General features: G+C 53.5%; 2 protein-coding genes across 2 annotated transcripts; one reads left to right on the forward strand and one right to left on the reverse strand.

Annotated features, from left to right (window-relative positions):
• Positions 1-4,645: 4,645 nt before the first annotated feature.
• LOC117847149 (aspartyl protease family protein 2) lies at positions 4,646-6,733 on the reverse strand. Its single transcript, XM_034728312.2, has one exon. It carries the CDS (start codon positions 6,446-6,448, stop codon positions 4,892-4,894), a length of 1,557 nt encoding a protein of 518 aa, XP_034584203.1. The 5' UTR covers positions 6,449-6,733; the 3' UTR covers positions 4,646-4,891.
• A 2,918-nt stretch (positions 6,734-9,651) lies between these two features.
• Positions 9,652-11,665, forward strand: LOC117847148 (phosphatidylinositol 4-kinase gamma 4). The gene is made up of 2 exons (XM_034728311.2): positions 9,652-10,830; positions 10,910-11,665. Exons 1-2 carry the CDS (start codon positions 9,652-9,654, stop codon positions 11,309-11,311), a joined length of 1,581 nt encoding a protein of 526 aa, XP_034584202.1. The 3' UTR covers positions 11,312-11,665.
• The last annotated feature ends 4,805 nt before the right edge of the window (positions 11,666-16,470 follow it).

The raw sequence follows: 16,470 nt of genomic DNA on the forward strand, positions 1-16,470 counted from the left end.
CTGTTTAATTGCCCAATTTTGGACAACCAAAATCACTGCACCAGCACTGTAGCATACTGTAGCGTTTCGTTTGTATTTGTGAATTATTGTCCAAATATTAACTAATTAGGCTTAAAAGATTCGTCTCACAAAGTACAACCAAACTGTGCAATTAATTTTTGATTTTGTCTACAAATTCAGTACTCCATGCATGTATCATAAGTTTGATGTGATGGGAAATATTCTTTTTGCATAGTGCCAAAGTTAGAATTTTGGTAACTAAACAAGGCCTAAATGTTTGTAGCTGCAGCCTAGCGTGGTGTGGCGAGTAGCAGGCGTGGTGAGCTGGGCGCGGGCAACCAAGCGCCCCCAAAGCTTCCAACACAAGCCACGAGGAGAGGCCCTGGCCGCAGTCCTGGCCCACATGCCATCGAGACTGCAGGGACCCTCGTGTTGGTTAGCGGTGTGCACGCAGCAGAGGGGAAGAGGGTGCCGACCCGACCCATGCCCTGGGCGAGCGTGAGCCTGAGGTCAAACGGACACACAGTCCAAATCTAGGCACGCTGGCTTGCAAGATTGCAGCGCAGCTCATGGATGCGCGCCTGCTTTTTTTTTTTTACCATTTCAACCCCCGCGGGCGGGGCCCGCCGCGAGCTACTACTCTGTCTGGGTAACGGGCCCACGGGCAGGGAAATGACGGGAAGGCCCACGCGGCTCAACGGCTAGCTCCTTCCTCCCTCCCGGGCTGACGTGGGTCGGGCTCGCTCGAAGTCAGACGCTGGGCGCGGCCCATCATCTGTCACGCAACGTCCGGATTTTGATTGCGGCGGCCGAAGAACAGAGAGAGAGAGAGGATGACACCCGGGTCCCACGTCCTGGCGTTCATGGTCCAGCTGCACGAACTGGGGACTGTGTCGAACGCATCTCCTCTTTGAGTTTACTTTGAATTTATGGACGCACGATTTTGGATTTGGTTTTATGAATTCTGCACGAGCATGGCCCGCCGTGGAGAGCTCATCTAGCAGAACACGTGGATTTCACAGGAATTTCTACGCGTCTGCGATGTCCTCTTGCCAACACGTAACTGAGAGCCCACATGACACGATGACGTTAAACCAACGACGCGACGGTATTACCACACTGCTTATTTGGACGATGATGACTGCCCACATGCATGGTGTCATTTTCAGCACCCCAGCTGGCGAAATGGTGGATGACTCATGCCTGCCTGCTGCATGCATATTGCATGTACATGAACACTGCGTGCAGTGCCATCGATCTTTTACTCGTTCCACAATCCGTGGGGTAGCTAGGCAGAATTTTAATAGAGCAACGATAACGTGTAGGAGTATTACGGTACGTAAATATATTATATTATTTTAAGAATAAATAAATTATAACATCGTCTCAGCTGGACACCGACAACGTACAGTATCTTGAGCAACTGGTTCTGGCGCGGCAGGGGGTCGGATTAGACTAGTCCATCCCGTGTGTTCATGGTTTTCTTCGTGTCTAGTGGCATGATTGATTGCTTGGTTTTCCGACTCCTGACGGGAAAGAATATTAGTGCCTGTTTGGCTTCGGTCGCTAAAATTTAGCACCCGTCATATCGGATATTTGATACTAAGGGGGTGTTTGTTTCTATAGGATCTCCTAAAATTTCTGTCATATCAAATGTTTAGATATTAATTAGGAGTATTAAATATAGATTAATTATAAAACCAATTACACATATGGAGACTAATTTGTGAGACGAATCTATTAAGCCTAATTACTCCATGATTTGACAATATGGTGCTACAATAAACATGTGCTAATGATGGATAAATTAGGCTTAATAGATTTGTCTCGTGAATTAGCCTCCATCTGTGTAATTAGTTTTATAATTAGCTCATGTTTAGTACTCCTAATTAACATCCGAATATTCGATGTGACATGAATTTTAGGAGGTCCTAAAGAACCAAACACCCCCTAATTAAAAGTATTAAACATAGGCTAATTACAAAACTAATTGAACAGATGGAGTTTAATTCGCGAGACGAATCTATTAAGCATAATTAGTCCATGATTTGACAATATGGTGTTGCAGTAACTATTTGCTAATGATGGATTAATTAGGTTTAATAGATTCATCTTGCGAATTAGACTTCATCTGTGCAATTAGTTTTGTGACTAGCTCATATTTAGTCCTTTTAATTAGCATCCGAGCATCCAATATGACACTGCTAAAGCTTAACACCTAAGTATCAAACACCCCTATCCCTTTTTCTCTCTCTTTTTTTCTCGTGGGACGACGCGAATCGAGGCTCGCTTGGGCCCCAGTAATCGCTTGCATACTTGAGAGGTGTCAAGCTCAGCTCACGTGATGTTGCCAGGATTTTCTCCCCCAACTTTTTGGCTAGATTTTAGTTGTCAGTTTCAACTGTTCCCGAACCAGCGAGACCCTCTTTATCTGTCTCTCTTTGAAATTAGTTGTCATTTTTAATTTTACTTGAGATCGAGAATTTTTATCCTTATATCTTTGGTAATTGATTTCTAAATTTTCGTCTAGTCTAGCATCGTAACAAGCTTTATACTTTGATATTCGCCATGAGAATACTTTGTAATACATAATTTGCATGTCGGTAAAAGTACACGATTTTTTAAAATTAATGGTCAAAAATAGAAATGTTTGATTTTGGACAAAGCTAGAGCAACAACTGATTATTTTAAACAGAGCGAGCGCATTGTACTGCCAAAATTTGGGCAAGGAAAACTGATTTCTGTGCTGCCAGATTTTGTGAAGATTGATGATGTTTAGTTGACAAAATGATCTCCTCTTTCATGTAGCAGCCATCTCCTCTACTGCTCGCATTCCCCGCTTGGACCCCTCCATCCTGCCGGCTAGCTAGTGCCTTAAACCCCAAGTCTTAGTTGACACCGTACCTGACGGCCGATTTGCGGTCTCGCGATGGATGTGCTCGATCTCCTGTCTGTGCTTTTCCCGTGGCATTTCAAGATCTTTGCCGTACAAGTACAAAGCACAACCTGCATGCATTATGTGTCGACGTACCGTGAGAGAGAGGTGATCCATGGCGTGTTGGCACAAAGGAGCACAATACGCAGGACGATGGATTTGCTTTTGGAATCGGACCTTGCGATCCAAGAGGGTGGAAGATCAGCCAGCATGAGGAGACCAAATGATCATATTTGGGTGTCGGCCCAGGAGGCCTGGGGTCAACCTCTAGAGAATAGCCAAATAGGAAAAGAAGATGGCAAACCTAGCTGCCCCCAGGTCAGGCCGGTGCCATGGCCTGGTGTGGCGGATAGGGGGTGTTTGGGAGATAGGGGCTAAACTCTAGTCCTGTCACATCGGATGTTCGGATGCTAATTAGGACGATTAAATATGAGCTAATTACAAAACTAATAGCAAAACTCCTAGGCTAAATCGCAAGACGAATCTATTAAACCTAATTAATCCATCATTAGCGAATGGTTACTGTAGCACCACAATGTCAAATCATGGACTAATTAGACTTAATAGATTCGTCTCGCGATTTGACCTAGGGGTTGTGCAATTAATTTTGTAATTAACTAATGTTTCATACTCCTAATTAGTGTCAAACATCCGATGTGATAGGGGCTAAATTTTAACCCCTGTGTCCCAAACACCCCCCTAAAAAGAAAGCGGTGAGCCTCGAGAAACTGAAGCATGTTGCATTGCAGTTACAGGTAGCCAACACACTTGATCATGATCAGACGGGAGGGGGCAGTCACCAACCATTGCGCATCTTGGTCCAATCATTTTCTACTCTGCTGCTGCTGCTGCTTTACTGCCGTGCCGACGTGCATGCATGCTGGAGCAGCGGAAACGCTACACGTTGCCCCGCATCTGCGTATCGCATTTACGTGCAGATGCAGGGAAGGCGCCTGTGATGGCGGATGATCCCAGTCGATCGTGTCCCGTTGCCCGTTGCATCCGTCGCATGGGCGTCAGCGTCAGTCACTCACATCTGCATGGGCGCCGGGGGGCAGCAATGAAAGCTACTCCGATCCCGCGACTCAGCCAGCAACAGCAGGCAGCATGCATGCGCTCAGGCGGCGGAAACGGGGCCGGAGCCGGTGCCACGCATCAACCACGGCCACCGGCGGCGACGGCCACGAAATCGCTGCACCACTTCTCGGCGGCGAGCCAGTGGCGGCCCGGCCGTGAGCCGCAGGCCCGCAGCTACGCTACGAGGGTGCAGTGCTGCATGCGAAAGGATACGAGACCGTCCGACCGACACGGTCCGGATCTCCGGCTCTGTCCATGGAAAGATAAAAGCAAGGGAGCCATGATTAGATCGAGCCATGAAATGCATGCGGCCAGAGCAGGCCATGTGTAGTCCGTCATGATGATGACTACTTTAGCACTTCCATCAGGACCAGGGGACCCAGACCAACACGCTGCAGATCGACTCGGTAGTATCTATAGATTTTACCATCTGCAACGCCAGGGGAACCTGCAAAAGAAATTAAGGAGAAAGTAATGGTGCTTGGTGCACACTGCTCGATCTCAAGCTCGTACCGAGCATTCTCACCTGACGGCTCACTGCCCCGCGATACCTTCTCATGGGATGATACGCCAATGCGTACGTAGTAGTTTGCAAGTGAAGTTATCGGCTTGGCGTTCATGCACAGGCGCAGCTTGCAATGCGGCAGGGGATTCAATTCAAGCAGAAGAAAACCACAAGCACGCAAACAACATGCAGGCGGCAGCACAACAACGTGAACACCTCGTAATAACCGCAGGGAAAAATAACACAAACAACAGAAGACGCCTTCCTTTGGCCACTTCTTGTGCGGCCTGCAGCTCTTTTACGCCACTCTTACAACGGAAACGCTTTTACCAGTAAGTCGCTACGAGTAAAGAACATCACGTATCCAGCCTGGCTCAGCAGCTCTTGGGCACCAGGCCGACGCGCTGCGCGTCGCCGTCGAACACCACGCGGAACCCCTGCTGCTGAATGTTGCCGAGGATGGACACGCCCCCGTCCGTGCCCGCCAGCGCGAAGCAGAACGTGCCCCGCGTGTCCACGGGTATCAGGTAGTTCTCCGGCGGCAGCGCCACCGCCGCGCCGCCCGCCAGGTGCACCGACAGCGTCGGCACCTTAACCACCCGCCGCCTGCCCAGGTCGTAGCACGTGTCGAACAGCGAGAACCCGCCGGGGCTCGGCCGCAGCCCGCCCGCGGCCGCCGCCGCGGCCCGGAACGCATCGCGCACGGCCGCGTACACGGGGCGGGCCAGCCGGGTCACCGACGTGCCCGAGTCCAGGATCACGCCGCCGCGGCCGGTGGCCGGGTCAAGCCGGAGGTCCCGCTCCGACACGCCGCGGACGCGCGCGCCGCCGACGCTGAACCCCGCCACGCGCACGTAGTAGAAGGTCGACATCCTGGGGTTCCGAACCATCGGGGTGAACGACACGCGGGCGCCGGCGCCGGCGCCTGCCCCGGCCAGGGCGGCGGCGCCGAAGGTCAGGGTGGACGACCGGGTGGACGACGGCTTCAGCGAGGAGGTGCGGTCCACGAGGCAGTAGGAGAAGCTGCGGCCGTAGCGGCGGGCGACCTGGGTGGGCAGCGACAGCCTGCCGCGGCCGAGGCCCAGGAGCCCCGCGGCGGCGACGAAGAGGCCCTCGTTGTCGTGCCCGCACCCGATGGCGACGCGCGGCACCCGCGCGCCGCGGGCGAAGGAGAGCGTCTCGGTGGCCAGGTCCCCCGCGGTGATTGACCCGTCGCCGTAGGCGACCTGGTAGAGGCACGACCCGCGGCGCTTGTTGCAGCCGCCGGAGTCGAGGCGGCGGCAGAGCGGCGCGGCGCAGGGGACGGTGGCGTAGGAGCGGGAGCGGCGCGGGTCGAAGACCCTGCCCGACTGCGCGTAGCAGTGGCGGCAGGGCGCGCACTGCAGCCAGACGACGTCGCTGCCGGTGTCGAGCACCAGGAGCGCCGGCGTGGGCGGCGTGCCCACGCCGACCTGCGCGAAATACTCGCCGCTGCCCTGCGACAGGCCGGACAACACGGGCGCCGCGAAGCCGCCGCCACCACGGCGTCGCGGCGCGCGCGTCCCGTTGGTGGCCCCGGCTGCTGCGGCGGAGGATATCGCATCGGCGCGCGCGGCGTCGCGCGCCAGGCGGTGCGCGAGCAGCTGGGGCGCGGTGGCGTTGGGCGCCGCGAACGCCTCGCGGTGGGCGAGCACCAATTCCACGGCGGAGGCGTTGCCGATGCCGTCGAAGACAGCTGCCAGGTCGGTGCTGGTGCCGAGGATGGCTGCGGCGTCGACTCGGGCGGTGGGTTCGGGGGAGAGTGGGGTAGCGCGAAGCGTGTGGTACTGGTACCGCGCGGGCGGCTTCGAGAGAGCGGCGGCGAAAGGAGGCAGTTGCAGGACGAGGAGGAGGAGGAGGAGGGAGCAGATGGGGCTGGCCGCGGAAGCCATGGCGCCTCGTAGTCGTAGCATCGAGCAGGGGCGGGGCGGAACAGGACAGAACGGAGCAGTGGCCGGGTTGCTGATTGGTTTTAGAGGAGAGCAGCAGAAGAGGAAGGGGGTGGAGAGGAGTGAGGTGGCAGTAACGGGCGCGGCGCGGTGGTCAGTCAGGATGGGGACTGGAGGCGGGCATGGCGTGATGGGTGGTGGCAGTGGGGTTGGCCGTATGAGTACGTGGAGAGGCGTGGTGGTTCCCGAGAATAAATGCTGCCCTGGCCGAAGGAACTAGCGTTTCCCAACGGGCGGCCGACAGCCCGGCGTAGGCGAAAGATCGAGGAGGAGCCGCCACGCTAGTATCGGCGCCGCAGTAGGCTGCTCTTTCTTCGACGTCGGCGTGAAAAGCGTCGGCGTTTAGAGTAAGGCCATGTTTGATGTTTGGTAGGAGGTATTAAAGTTTAATACCCTATTTTTAATATATTTTTATCATATTATCTTCCAAACACATGTGTTAAAAGGATGTGTTAAAGTTTAACACTCCTAATTTCATAAACACCTTTAGAGCAACTCTAAGAGTACTTCAAAAAATTCTTCCCCAAAACTATGTAATGGGGTTCTTTCAAAAAAATATTTTCCCCAAAAATATATCGATCCACAGCGAATTACTAATAAATACCCCCAATATTTTAAAACAGGCCACGTCATCGTATTGGGTCCATCGGAAGGGACGCGCGAGCGTGCGGGAATCAGGATTGGGGGAGGAATGCTAACGCTAAAATATACGCGGTGGTAGTCTATTTTTTAGTGTTGTTAAAAAATTGGGGAGGTTTGGGTGGACTATTGGAGCTCATTTTTTCTCTTTTTTCCTAAAAAAATATTGGGGGTAAGATTAGCAGCCTCTTGGAGTTGCTCTAAGGGGTGTTAAAAGTTGTTAAACTTGTTAAAAGTGGTCCCCTTCTCCACTTTTTCTCACCATTGCACCCTTCTCTCTCCTCCCCCTCTCTCCGCCTGCCATAAATGAGAGGGCAATAGAGTCATTTCCCACCAAAGTGTTAAAGTTTAACACAGTATCCAAATACTCCAATGTGTTAAATTTTAGCACTCCATTTGAGAGTGTTAAAACTTTAACACTTGTTAAACTTTAACACAGGGTATCCAAACAGGTCCTAAGGCTAATAATACAGCTGGCTGGTAGCTGTAACTATCTTTGCAACCCACCCATGTACTAGTGGGCTCTTCAATATTAATATAAGATTCACTTGTCTTTCTCACAGAGTTTCTTAGTTCTTGTGTCTAAACTGGCTGTAAGTTTACAGCCTACTCCTCCTCTCTCCTCCATCTCAGCATTCAGCCTACTTAGAGCCAGTTCGGTAGGGCTCCGGCTCCTCTGAAAATGGCTCCGGCTCTGGCTCCTCTGGTGGAGTGGCTTCTCCGACTCTGACTCCTTTTGGAAAACCGTTTGGCAAAACGGCTCTTCTGTGCAGTTTAAAATGGTTAGATAAGATACGAAATACCCATAATATCCTTTGCTTTTCCTTTTCTTTTTTCCCTTCACCTTTTCTTTTTTTTCTTTTCTTTTTCCTTTTTCCTTCAACGGCGCTGCCAGTGCTGCTGTTGGCCTGTTGTGACGCGAGGCAAAAAGCGGCACGGGAACGCGTGCGGAGGGGCGAAAAGCGACGTGGGACTTTTGCGACGCGAGGCAAGAAGCAGGCGTATGTGGGACGGAGCTGCCGGAGCCAAAAATTCCAGCTCCATGCGCCCAGTTCAAAAAGAGCTCTGGCTCCGGAGAGCTCCTCCATTGAAGCCATTTCATTTTTGTGCGTTTGGCTCGGCTCCAGCAAAAACGGCTCCGGAAGCTCTACCAAAAAGAGCCTTCCAACCTGTTAAGCTCTTAGCCGGCCGCTGATGCCGCACCGACGATGGTTGCGATGGACATGCCATGGCACCGGGCACCCTTGTACGGAGTTTACGGACGGTGGTTTCATACCAATCTTTCTTTTTACATCAAACAATGTTCATACGGGACTCGCTTTGTCTTCCCCTAATACCAATTCTGAATCAACAACGAGATTATCTTTAGCCCTAAAAAATCACGAAAAAAAATTCTGATCACGGTCTAAAATCCTTTGTGCAGTAGATGGTGGTGGGCTAGATCTTAGCTAATGAGCCGAGAATACTCGAGTTAATCTTTGGCACGCGCTGGTCTGGCCCATAGGCCCCAAACAGTATATGTGGACCAGATGAAGCCCAACTTCTCCGCGCCCGTTTCCTTATTAGCGGGCCTAGCAGGCCGTCCGCCTCTTCCAAGTCTTGAACAAAAACGGACAGGCACAGGCCAGTCTCCCTAGCATCGTCTCTCCCATTCCACGGCAGCGTGACAGGTCAAGGTCGCGCTGTTGCATGCCGCGCCGCGCGCGGGCGCCGGACGTGTCGGCCTGACCTGAACCCTCGGCGCAGCAGGGGGACGGCCACCGCACAACGGGGCTCCCGCTGCCTGGGTCGTGCACGCTGGCTCGCCGGCCGGCAGTTAAAAGCCAGCCAGCCATGGCCGTGGCGCGGCAAACCGAACGAACCAGGCCAGGACAGCGAGCCGCGGCGCTAAATTTGGTCCCCGGCCGTTACAGTGAGGCCCCCGCCGCCGCCCGATATAAGCCTCTCCGGCGCCTGCCGCCCCTCCTCGGTTCTTGCCCCCTCGCGGTAAGGATCCACCCCCGCCGCCGCCCTCGCCTCGCGTGTCCCTTGCGCTCGGTCGCCACGAGCCAAGGACACCGGGCGAGGTCGTCGCTGCCCCTTGCTTGGCCCTGCTTGCCCCTCCCGCCTTGATCGTCGTCTTGATCTGCACTGCACCGATCGATCGAGGAAGGGGAGAAGGGAATTGAATTGAAGGCAGGGAGGGAAAAAGGGGCAGAGAGAAAGACATGGAAACTGTAGATTTTAGGTAGTTTTTCCGGCCGTTCCATTCGTCGTGTCAAAGGTTGTGTTTTCAGTGGGGGCAGGCGCCTGTTGGGCTCCGATCGATCCATCGCGGATCGTCGAGATCTCGTCCCGCCGCCGTTAGAGGCTTCGTCACCTCCGTGCACCACCACAAAGAGACGGCGGAGAGACCGGCGCAGGCCACAATGTCGCCAGCCGGTGCCGCCGCCGCCTGCGCGGCGAGGGACGAGGCCGGCCTCCTCCCGCTCCGCCCCGCCCCGGACGGCTCCATCACGATCTACCTCACGGCGCCGGGCCTCGCCGCGATGCCCATGCGGGTCATGGCCTCCGACTCCATCGCCTCCGTCAAGCTCCGCGTCCAGACGTCCAGGGGCGTCGTCGTCCGCAAGCAGAAGCTCGTCTTCGACGGCCGCGAGCTCGCCCGCAACGACTGCCGCGTCCGGGACTACGGCGTCGCCGACGGAAACGTCCTCCACCTCGTAGTCCGCGTCCCCGACATCCGCCTCATCACCGTCGTCGAGACCGTCAAAGGCAGCAAGTTCCGGTTCCGCGTCGAGCCCGGCCGCACCGTCGGCTACGTCAAGCAGCAGATCGCCAAGGACGGCCGCCGCCTCCCCCCCGACGAGCAGAGCCTCGTCCTCGAGGGCGAGGAGCTCGACGACGCCCACCTCATCCACGACGTCTGCAGGGCCGACGGCGCGGTCATCCACCTGTTAGTGCGGCGCTCGGCCAAGGCCGCCGCCAGCGACTTCGAGGTCTCCATCGTCGCGCGCGACGCCGCCTCCCAGCAGCACCCACCGCCACCGCCACGGGACGTCGGGATCGAGCCCGTCGTTGGCAACCCCAAGGCCCAGCTGCCCCCGGCGCTCCGCAACCTGGTGAGCGCCGTGCGCGCCGGGATGGAGAAGGGGAACGCGCCGGTCATGTCGTCGGAGGGCACGGGGGGCGCCTACTTCATGCAGGACGCGTCGGGGCACCGGCACGTCGCCGTGTTCAAGCCGGTGGACGAGGAGCCCATGGCCGCCAACAACCCGCGCGGCCTCCCCGTGTCGTCCACCGGCGAAGGGCTCAAGAAAGGGACGCGCGTCGGCGAGGGCGCTCTCAGGGAGGTCGCCGCCTACATCCTCGACCACCCGCTCGGCGACCGCCGGTCATTCGCCGCCCATGCCGCCGCGGGCTTCGCCGGCGTTCCCCCGACTGCGCTCGTCAGGTGCATGCACAAAGCCTTCAGGCATCCCGACAGGAGCGTCCAGCCACCGGCGTCCAAGCTCGGGTCCTTGCAGGCCTTCGTCAAGAACTGCGGGAGCTGCGAGGACATGGGACCCCGCGCGTTCCCGGTCCAGGAGGTTCACAAGATCTGCGTCCTCGACATCCGCCTTGCCAACGCGGACAGGCATGCCGGGAACATTCTCGTCTGCAGAGACGGCGAAGGCCGCGGCATGTCACTGGTGCCCATCGACCATGGATACTGCCTTCCCGAGAGCGTGAGCTCCATTTCTTTCTTTCAGTTTGGTCAGTATCATTTGGTTCATCGCGTGAACTGTATCTTTGTGCGATGTGCAGTTCGAGGACTGCACGTTTGAGTGGCTCTACTGGCCTCAGTCGCGGGAGCCCTTCAGCGGCGAGGCCGTGGAGTACGTGAGGTGCCTGGACGCCGAGGAGGACATCGCCACCCTCAGGTTCCACGGCTGGGAGGTTTCCCGCGAGTGCGCGCGCACCCTGCGCCTCGCCACCATGCTGCTGAAGAAGGGCGTGGAGAGAGGCCTCACCGCCTTCGACATCGGGAGCATCATGTGCAGGGAGACCCTGACCAAGGAGTCCGTGATCGAGGAGATGGTGCGCGAGGCGCAGGCCCTTGACGATGATGCTACTCGTGGTGCTGGAGGAAACGAAACTGCCTTCTTGCAGTCGGTCTCGGAAATCATGGACCGCCGTCTCGACGAATTGTCATCGGAGAAGAAGTAATTAATTAATACAAGTTCCCGTTAAAATATGCTTGTCATCACCCTTTCCAGCAAATATATATATAGCGTAAATAAATAAATACTATATATTGCGAATAAGAGAAAGGGGGTGAAAGTAATATAAGGAGCACATACCTGATCCGTACTGTACAGCGTGTTTTTTTTTAACAAGATGGTGCCTATTTCATTGACAAAGAAGGATAGTTACAACCGGCTAACCGGCAAAATAAAAAAAAAACTATACATGGGATTGCTTAAAAACGCGCTAGCAGGCCCGCAAGGCTTTTTGCCCCAGCCGAAATCCACATGCTCGCTGAACTCTTGATTTTTTGCCGTTATGCTACGTGTTGCCTTTCGTGAAATTCCTAGCATCGATGTGATGTTAGACCACCATTCTAGGCATGTCGCACTCTGTGGTCAGTCCTCCAGGGCAAGCTTCTCCTGTGAGATCCAGGAGGCCACATGCGCCCGGTGAATCTGCATTTTACTAGTAGATGGTGCGCCGTCTCCATCGTACATCTGCACAGAGGGCAAGTCGGGATATGGTCCTATCCTCGTCTTGCCAGCTTGGGTGCCTTGGTGCACTCGATGAATTGGGCCTTATAGGTTGAAGCCGCTGTGTATCAACCATTTTGCGTGAGTTTCCAGGTAATGTTATCTTCCTGCAGAGGTTGTAACACGTATGGTCGAATTAGATTCCATAGTGTGGCAAACTCTCTTAGGTGTGTTATAGTGAAGCCCGCGGTGATTGAGGTCTCTAATCCAGTTGTTGTTGTGTAGCGCTTTGGCCACCGTCCTCTTTTTCTTCTTTGATCTGGTGTAGAGTCCAGGGGCGATGTCTTTTGGCCGTCTTCCTTGTATCCACGTATCATGCCAGAAGCATGTCCGCTCACCATTTCCGAGATTGATTGTCGTACATGCGGCGAAGAGTAGTCTGTATCGTCACACGATGTTTTAGTTCCGACCCACGTCTTATCCGGGGAAACCCATTCGTGCCAGAGCCATTTGATGCGTAGTGCCCTTGCAAATTTCTCGAAGTTCAGAACGCCTAGTCCACCATGCTCCTTTGGCAAGCTGCTCCTTGTCCAGTTGATCTTGCACTTTCCTCCAGAGAACTCCTTGTCACCTGCCCATAGGAATCATTTTCGAATTTTATCTATCTCTTCCAAAACTTCTGCCAGCGTTTTGAATACCGTTAATAGGTACACTAGTTGTGAGGCTAGCACCGATTTAGTAAGGCAGACACGCCCTGCCTAGGCCAAGTTTCTGCCTTTCCAAGTTAAGAGCTTGTTTGCTATTCTGTCCACTTGTGGATGGAAATCTAATTTTCTCAGACGTTTGACTATTAGCGGTAACCCTAGGTATTTGAGTGGAAAATTCTGTCATGCGATCAGGAAGTTGTGTAGCACTGTGTCAAGGTCTATGTCGGTACAACTGATGGGTGTGATGCTTGTCTTCTGTATATTCGTGCGGAGGCCAGTAGTTTCTCTGAATTTGAGTAGTAGGTCTTTTAGGTTGGTTACATGTCGTGTCGTGGGCTTGACGAATATTACTGCGTCGTCCGCGTACGTAGATACTCTCGGTCTTGCCGCTCGGTTGTTTAGCTTGCTTAGTAGCCCAATCTCAGTGGCCACTATCATAAGCCGTTGTAGCGGATCTATTGCTAGTATGAAGAGCAGCGGTGATAGCGGATCACCTTGGCGCAGACCTTTGCCATGTTGTATTGGGTCCATAGGGATCCCGTTTAGCAATATGCGTGATGTTGATGTTGTGAGGATGACCGCAATCTAGTCCCTCCATTTCGTTGGAAAGCCTCTTTGTTGTAGTAGTATCATCAGGTAATCCCATCGTACGGAGTCCAAGGCCTTGGATATGTCTAGTTTCATGAGCAAGGCCGGTTTCTTGTTTATGTGAAAGTGTCGTGCCAGTTTGCGTACGTATAGGAAATTGTCATGAATGCTTTGGCCTTTAATGAAGGCGCTTTGGTAGGGTGATATAAGCTCATTCATGAATGGATCTAAGCGCAGGTCTAGGATATTAGTTATGATCTTTTCTATAGCGTGGATTAAGCTGATTGGTCGGAAATCTCGAATGTCCTTTGCTCCATCCTTTTTTGGAATAAGAATGATGTTGGCCTTGTTTAGTAAATTTAGATATGTGCAACAGGAGTTGTGAAATTAGTTGATGGTCGTGATTAGGTCAGAGTTGATTGTCTCCCAACACTGCTTAAAGAAGAGACCAGTGAAGCCATCCGGTCCCGGGGCTTTATTTTTCGGTGTTTGAGTGATTGCCCGCAGAATTTCCTCCTCTGTGAACGGGCTATCTAGGGATGATAGGTACACCATTGGTAGGTTCAGCACTGGCCAGTTGAGATCCATGGCTCGCGGTGGTGGTTCTTTCAAGATGTTCTCAAAATGATCCTGCACGATTCGCTGCTTATCATTATGAGAGAACACCCATCCATTGTTTTTGCGTAGCCTTTGAATGAAGTTCTTCTTATATCTTCCGTTCACCTTTAGATGGAAGAATCTCGTGTTGGCATCCCCTTTTTTCAGGTAAGTTATCCTAGAACATTGTTTTTTCCTCATCTTTTTAATGGCTACCCATCCCATGAGATGTTGTTTCAACTTCCCCCGTAGCCATGTTTCGGCCAGTGATAGTGTCCTGACGTGTGCCTCATCCCGTCGTAATATGGCCTCCTAGGGCATGTGCATCTTCATCCTAGCCTCAGATAGCATGGACGTGCTCCATTGCTTCAAGGCCCGGGATGTTGCATGGAGCTTGTGACCTAGTATGTGAAATAGCTTAGTGTGTTGAGTAGGAGTATTCGAAGCGCTGGAGACCACTTCCTGAATACGAGACAATCGCACCCAGAAGCTTTCGAATTTGAAAGGGGTCGGTCACCTCAGGCCTACTTGGTTGGTTAGCAACAAAGGGCAGTGATCTAAGTGCAAGGATGACAGCGCATGAAGGAGGCAATTGTCGAATTCAAGGTCCTAATTTTGGTTGCAGAAGACTCTGTCAAGATGGACAAGCGTAGGTCTCCGCCTTTCATTGCTCCATGTGACTTTTCTATTCTGCAGATTTATTTCTTTGAGACCACAGAAGTTTATTGCATTTCTGAATCTTCTCATTAGCCTGAGGTTTAGGTTTCGGTTATTCTTATCTCTTGCGCGGTAGATGAGATTAAAATCCCCTAGGATGATCCATTTCGAGTCGTCCGATGGTTTAAATCCACGCATGTGTCTTAGGAAGGCTTCTTTGTTGGGTCTTCTCGACGGGCCATAAACCGTACTGAGCATGAAGGTCGTCGTGCAGTGTCTAATTGTTATGTCTACCGTTATTGAGTAGTGTTCAATGCGCAGGTTCTGAATGTCTACTGCCATGTCATTCCAGAGCAGGAGGATGCCTCCTCTTGTGCCTACTGCTGGCTTGTACACAAAATTATTTAGCCTATAGGCCCCCAAGAAGTTTGCCATTGCCGAGTCTACATGTTGGAGTTTGGTTTCTTGTAGGCAAGCAATATGGCATGGTGTTGATGTCAGCATTTCGTGCACCGTCAGGCATCGAGCTGTCGCGTTCAGGCCTCAGACGTTCCAGGATAGGATGTCTACGTTTTTGTTCAGCATGATGCACCTTTTAACATCGTAGTACCGTGCGTTCATTATGTCGGTTGCAATGATTAAAACTTTCAGCGAGCCCCCGACGTTGGGAGATGTATTGTCTGATCGCGTACACGTTCTTAGGTTCAAATTACACACAGTTGTCGCCCGAAGGTCGAGGCCAGCAGGGCGTGCATGTTTGATTGCTCGAAGGTCATAGCTAGCAGGGCTTTTTGAAATAGTAGATAAAGTAAACAAAGTAGACTGATACATGTTGTGCAGTTCGACGCTCGACGCTTGCCGCTGAAGGTTCAGATCGCGGGCATTGCATTTACCTCCTGCAGGTCCACCTCTACCGCGCCTGCGTGGCAGATTAGGGCCTCATCTAGCATGTCCGGTCCCTCGTCATCTAAGTCGAAGATGGCTGTCATGGCCACCACGATGTGCTCTGGAATCGGTCCGCGGAAGATGGAGATGAAGTCGCGCAGTACCTCCTCGATGGGGGCCATCTCATCGTTGGAGATGCCCAGCTTGTGCCATAGGTTCCTCTGAGCTTGCTCTGCAGCTGGGATGGAAGGCTTCCTTGCAAGTCGCGCGCTTCTTCTTACCACCATCATGTCAAAGGTACGTCTCTGTTGAGGGCGGCGCGGTACCAGCTGTTGCAGCAGCGGCGGCCGTGGGGCGCAGAACAAGGATTCAATCCAAGTCTGATCCTGCGACTGTTCTTCCTCGTGTGGGCCAAAGTCCTGGGCCAGATCTGGAGTTGCCTCAGGAGCCACTAGAACCCCTTCAGGGTTCTCCGAGGCCATCTAGTTAGCCTCCCTAGCCTCCTGGGCCACTTCGATCGCGTGGGCCCCTAGGCCTCTTCAGCCGTGATGTCCTTCCTGGCCTTAGCCTCGACCGCCACCTCTTGGGCCGCGTGAACAACCTTCATAGCCATGCGGGCTGCCTCCACACGGGCCGCCTTGGCCTTGACCGCATAGGCCGCCTTGGTCGCAAAGGCAACCTTATCAGCTGCGTGGACTGTCTTGCTGGTCACGCAGGCTGCGTCCGCGCACGCTGCCTTCACGCGGGCCGCCTCGACCTTCTTGGCTGTCTATGATAGTTGGGCTACATGAGGCCCAAGTGCCCTTCCTTGGGCTACCTTGCCATTGCTTCTGTCTGGCATCGGCTCCATCAGCAAGGCGTGGTTCACGCCTATCACCATGTCGTCTTGGGCCTTCTCGACGTTTTCGATCATCGGTAGCGGCAGTGCTGGGAGTAGCACCGCTCGCAGTGTGGCGAAGGCGCGAGGCATCGCCACTAGCTCGGACCAAGCTCGTTTGTTAGCACAGACATGTTTAAGTCCCAAGTTGTCGGCGAGCTAGCAAGCTTTCATGATGTACACCTCAGCACCGACCATCCAGCGATTCCTTCTCGCATACACATCCACGAGATTAGCTTGAGCAGGTGGTGTGGTGATTACCTGCTTCTGAAGGTAGCTCTTCAGTGCTTGTGCTTGGGCCACGAACAGGGCTTGCAGTTGAGCTTTGTTCATGTTGCCCAATCCCTCGCCATC

The sequence above is a fragment of the Setaria viridis genome, chromosome 3 (assembly GCF_005286985.2).
Source record: "Setaria viridis chromosome 3, Setaria_viridis_v4.0, whole genome shotgun sequence".
Classification (NCBI taxonomy): Eukaryota; Viridiplantae; Streptophyta; class Magnoliopsida; order Poales; family Poaceae; genus Setaria; species Setaria viridis.

Coding starts and splice junctions, on each gene's coding strand:
- LOC117847149 (XM_034728312.2), bottom strand. CDS start 6,448: ATGCTACGACTACGAGGCGCCATGGCTTCCGCGGCCAGCCCCATCTGC.
- LOC117847148 (XM_034728311.2), top strand. CDS start 9,652: ATGCCCATGCGGGTCATGGCCTCCGACTCCATCGCCTCCGTCAAGCTC. Junction 10,831..10,909: donor GATACTGCCTTCCCGAGAGC/GTGAGCTCCATT, acceptor TGCGATGTGCAG/TTCGAGGACTGCACGTTTGA.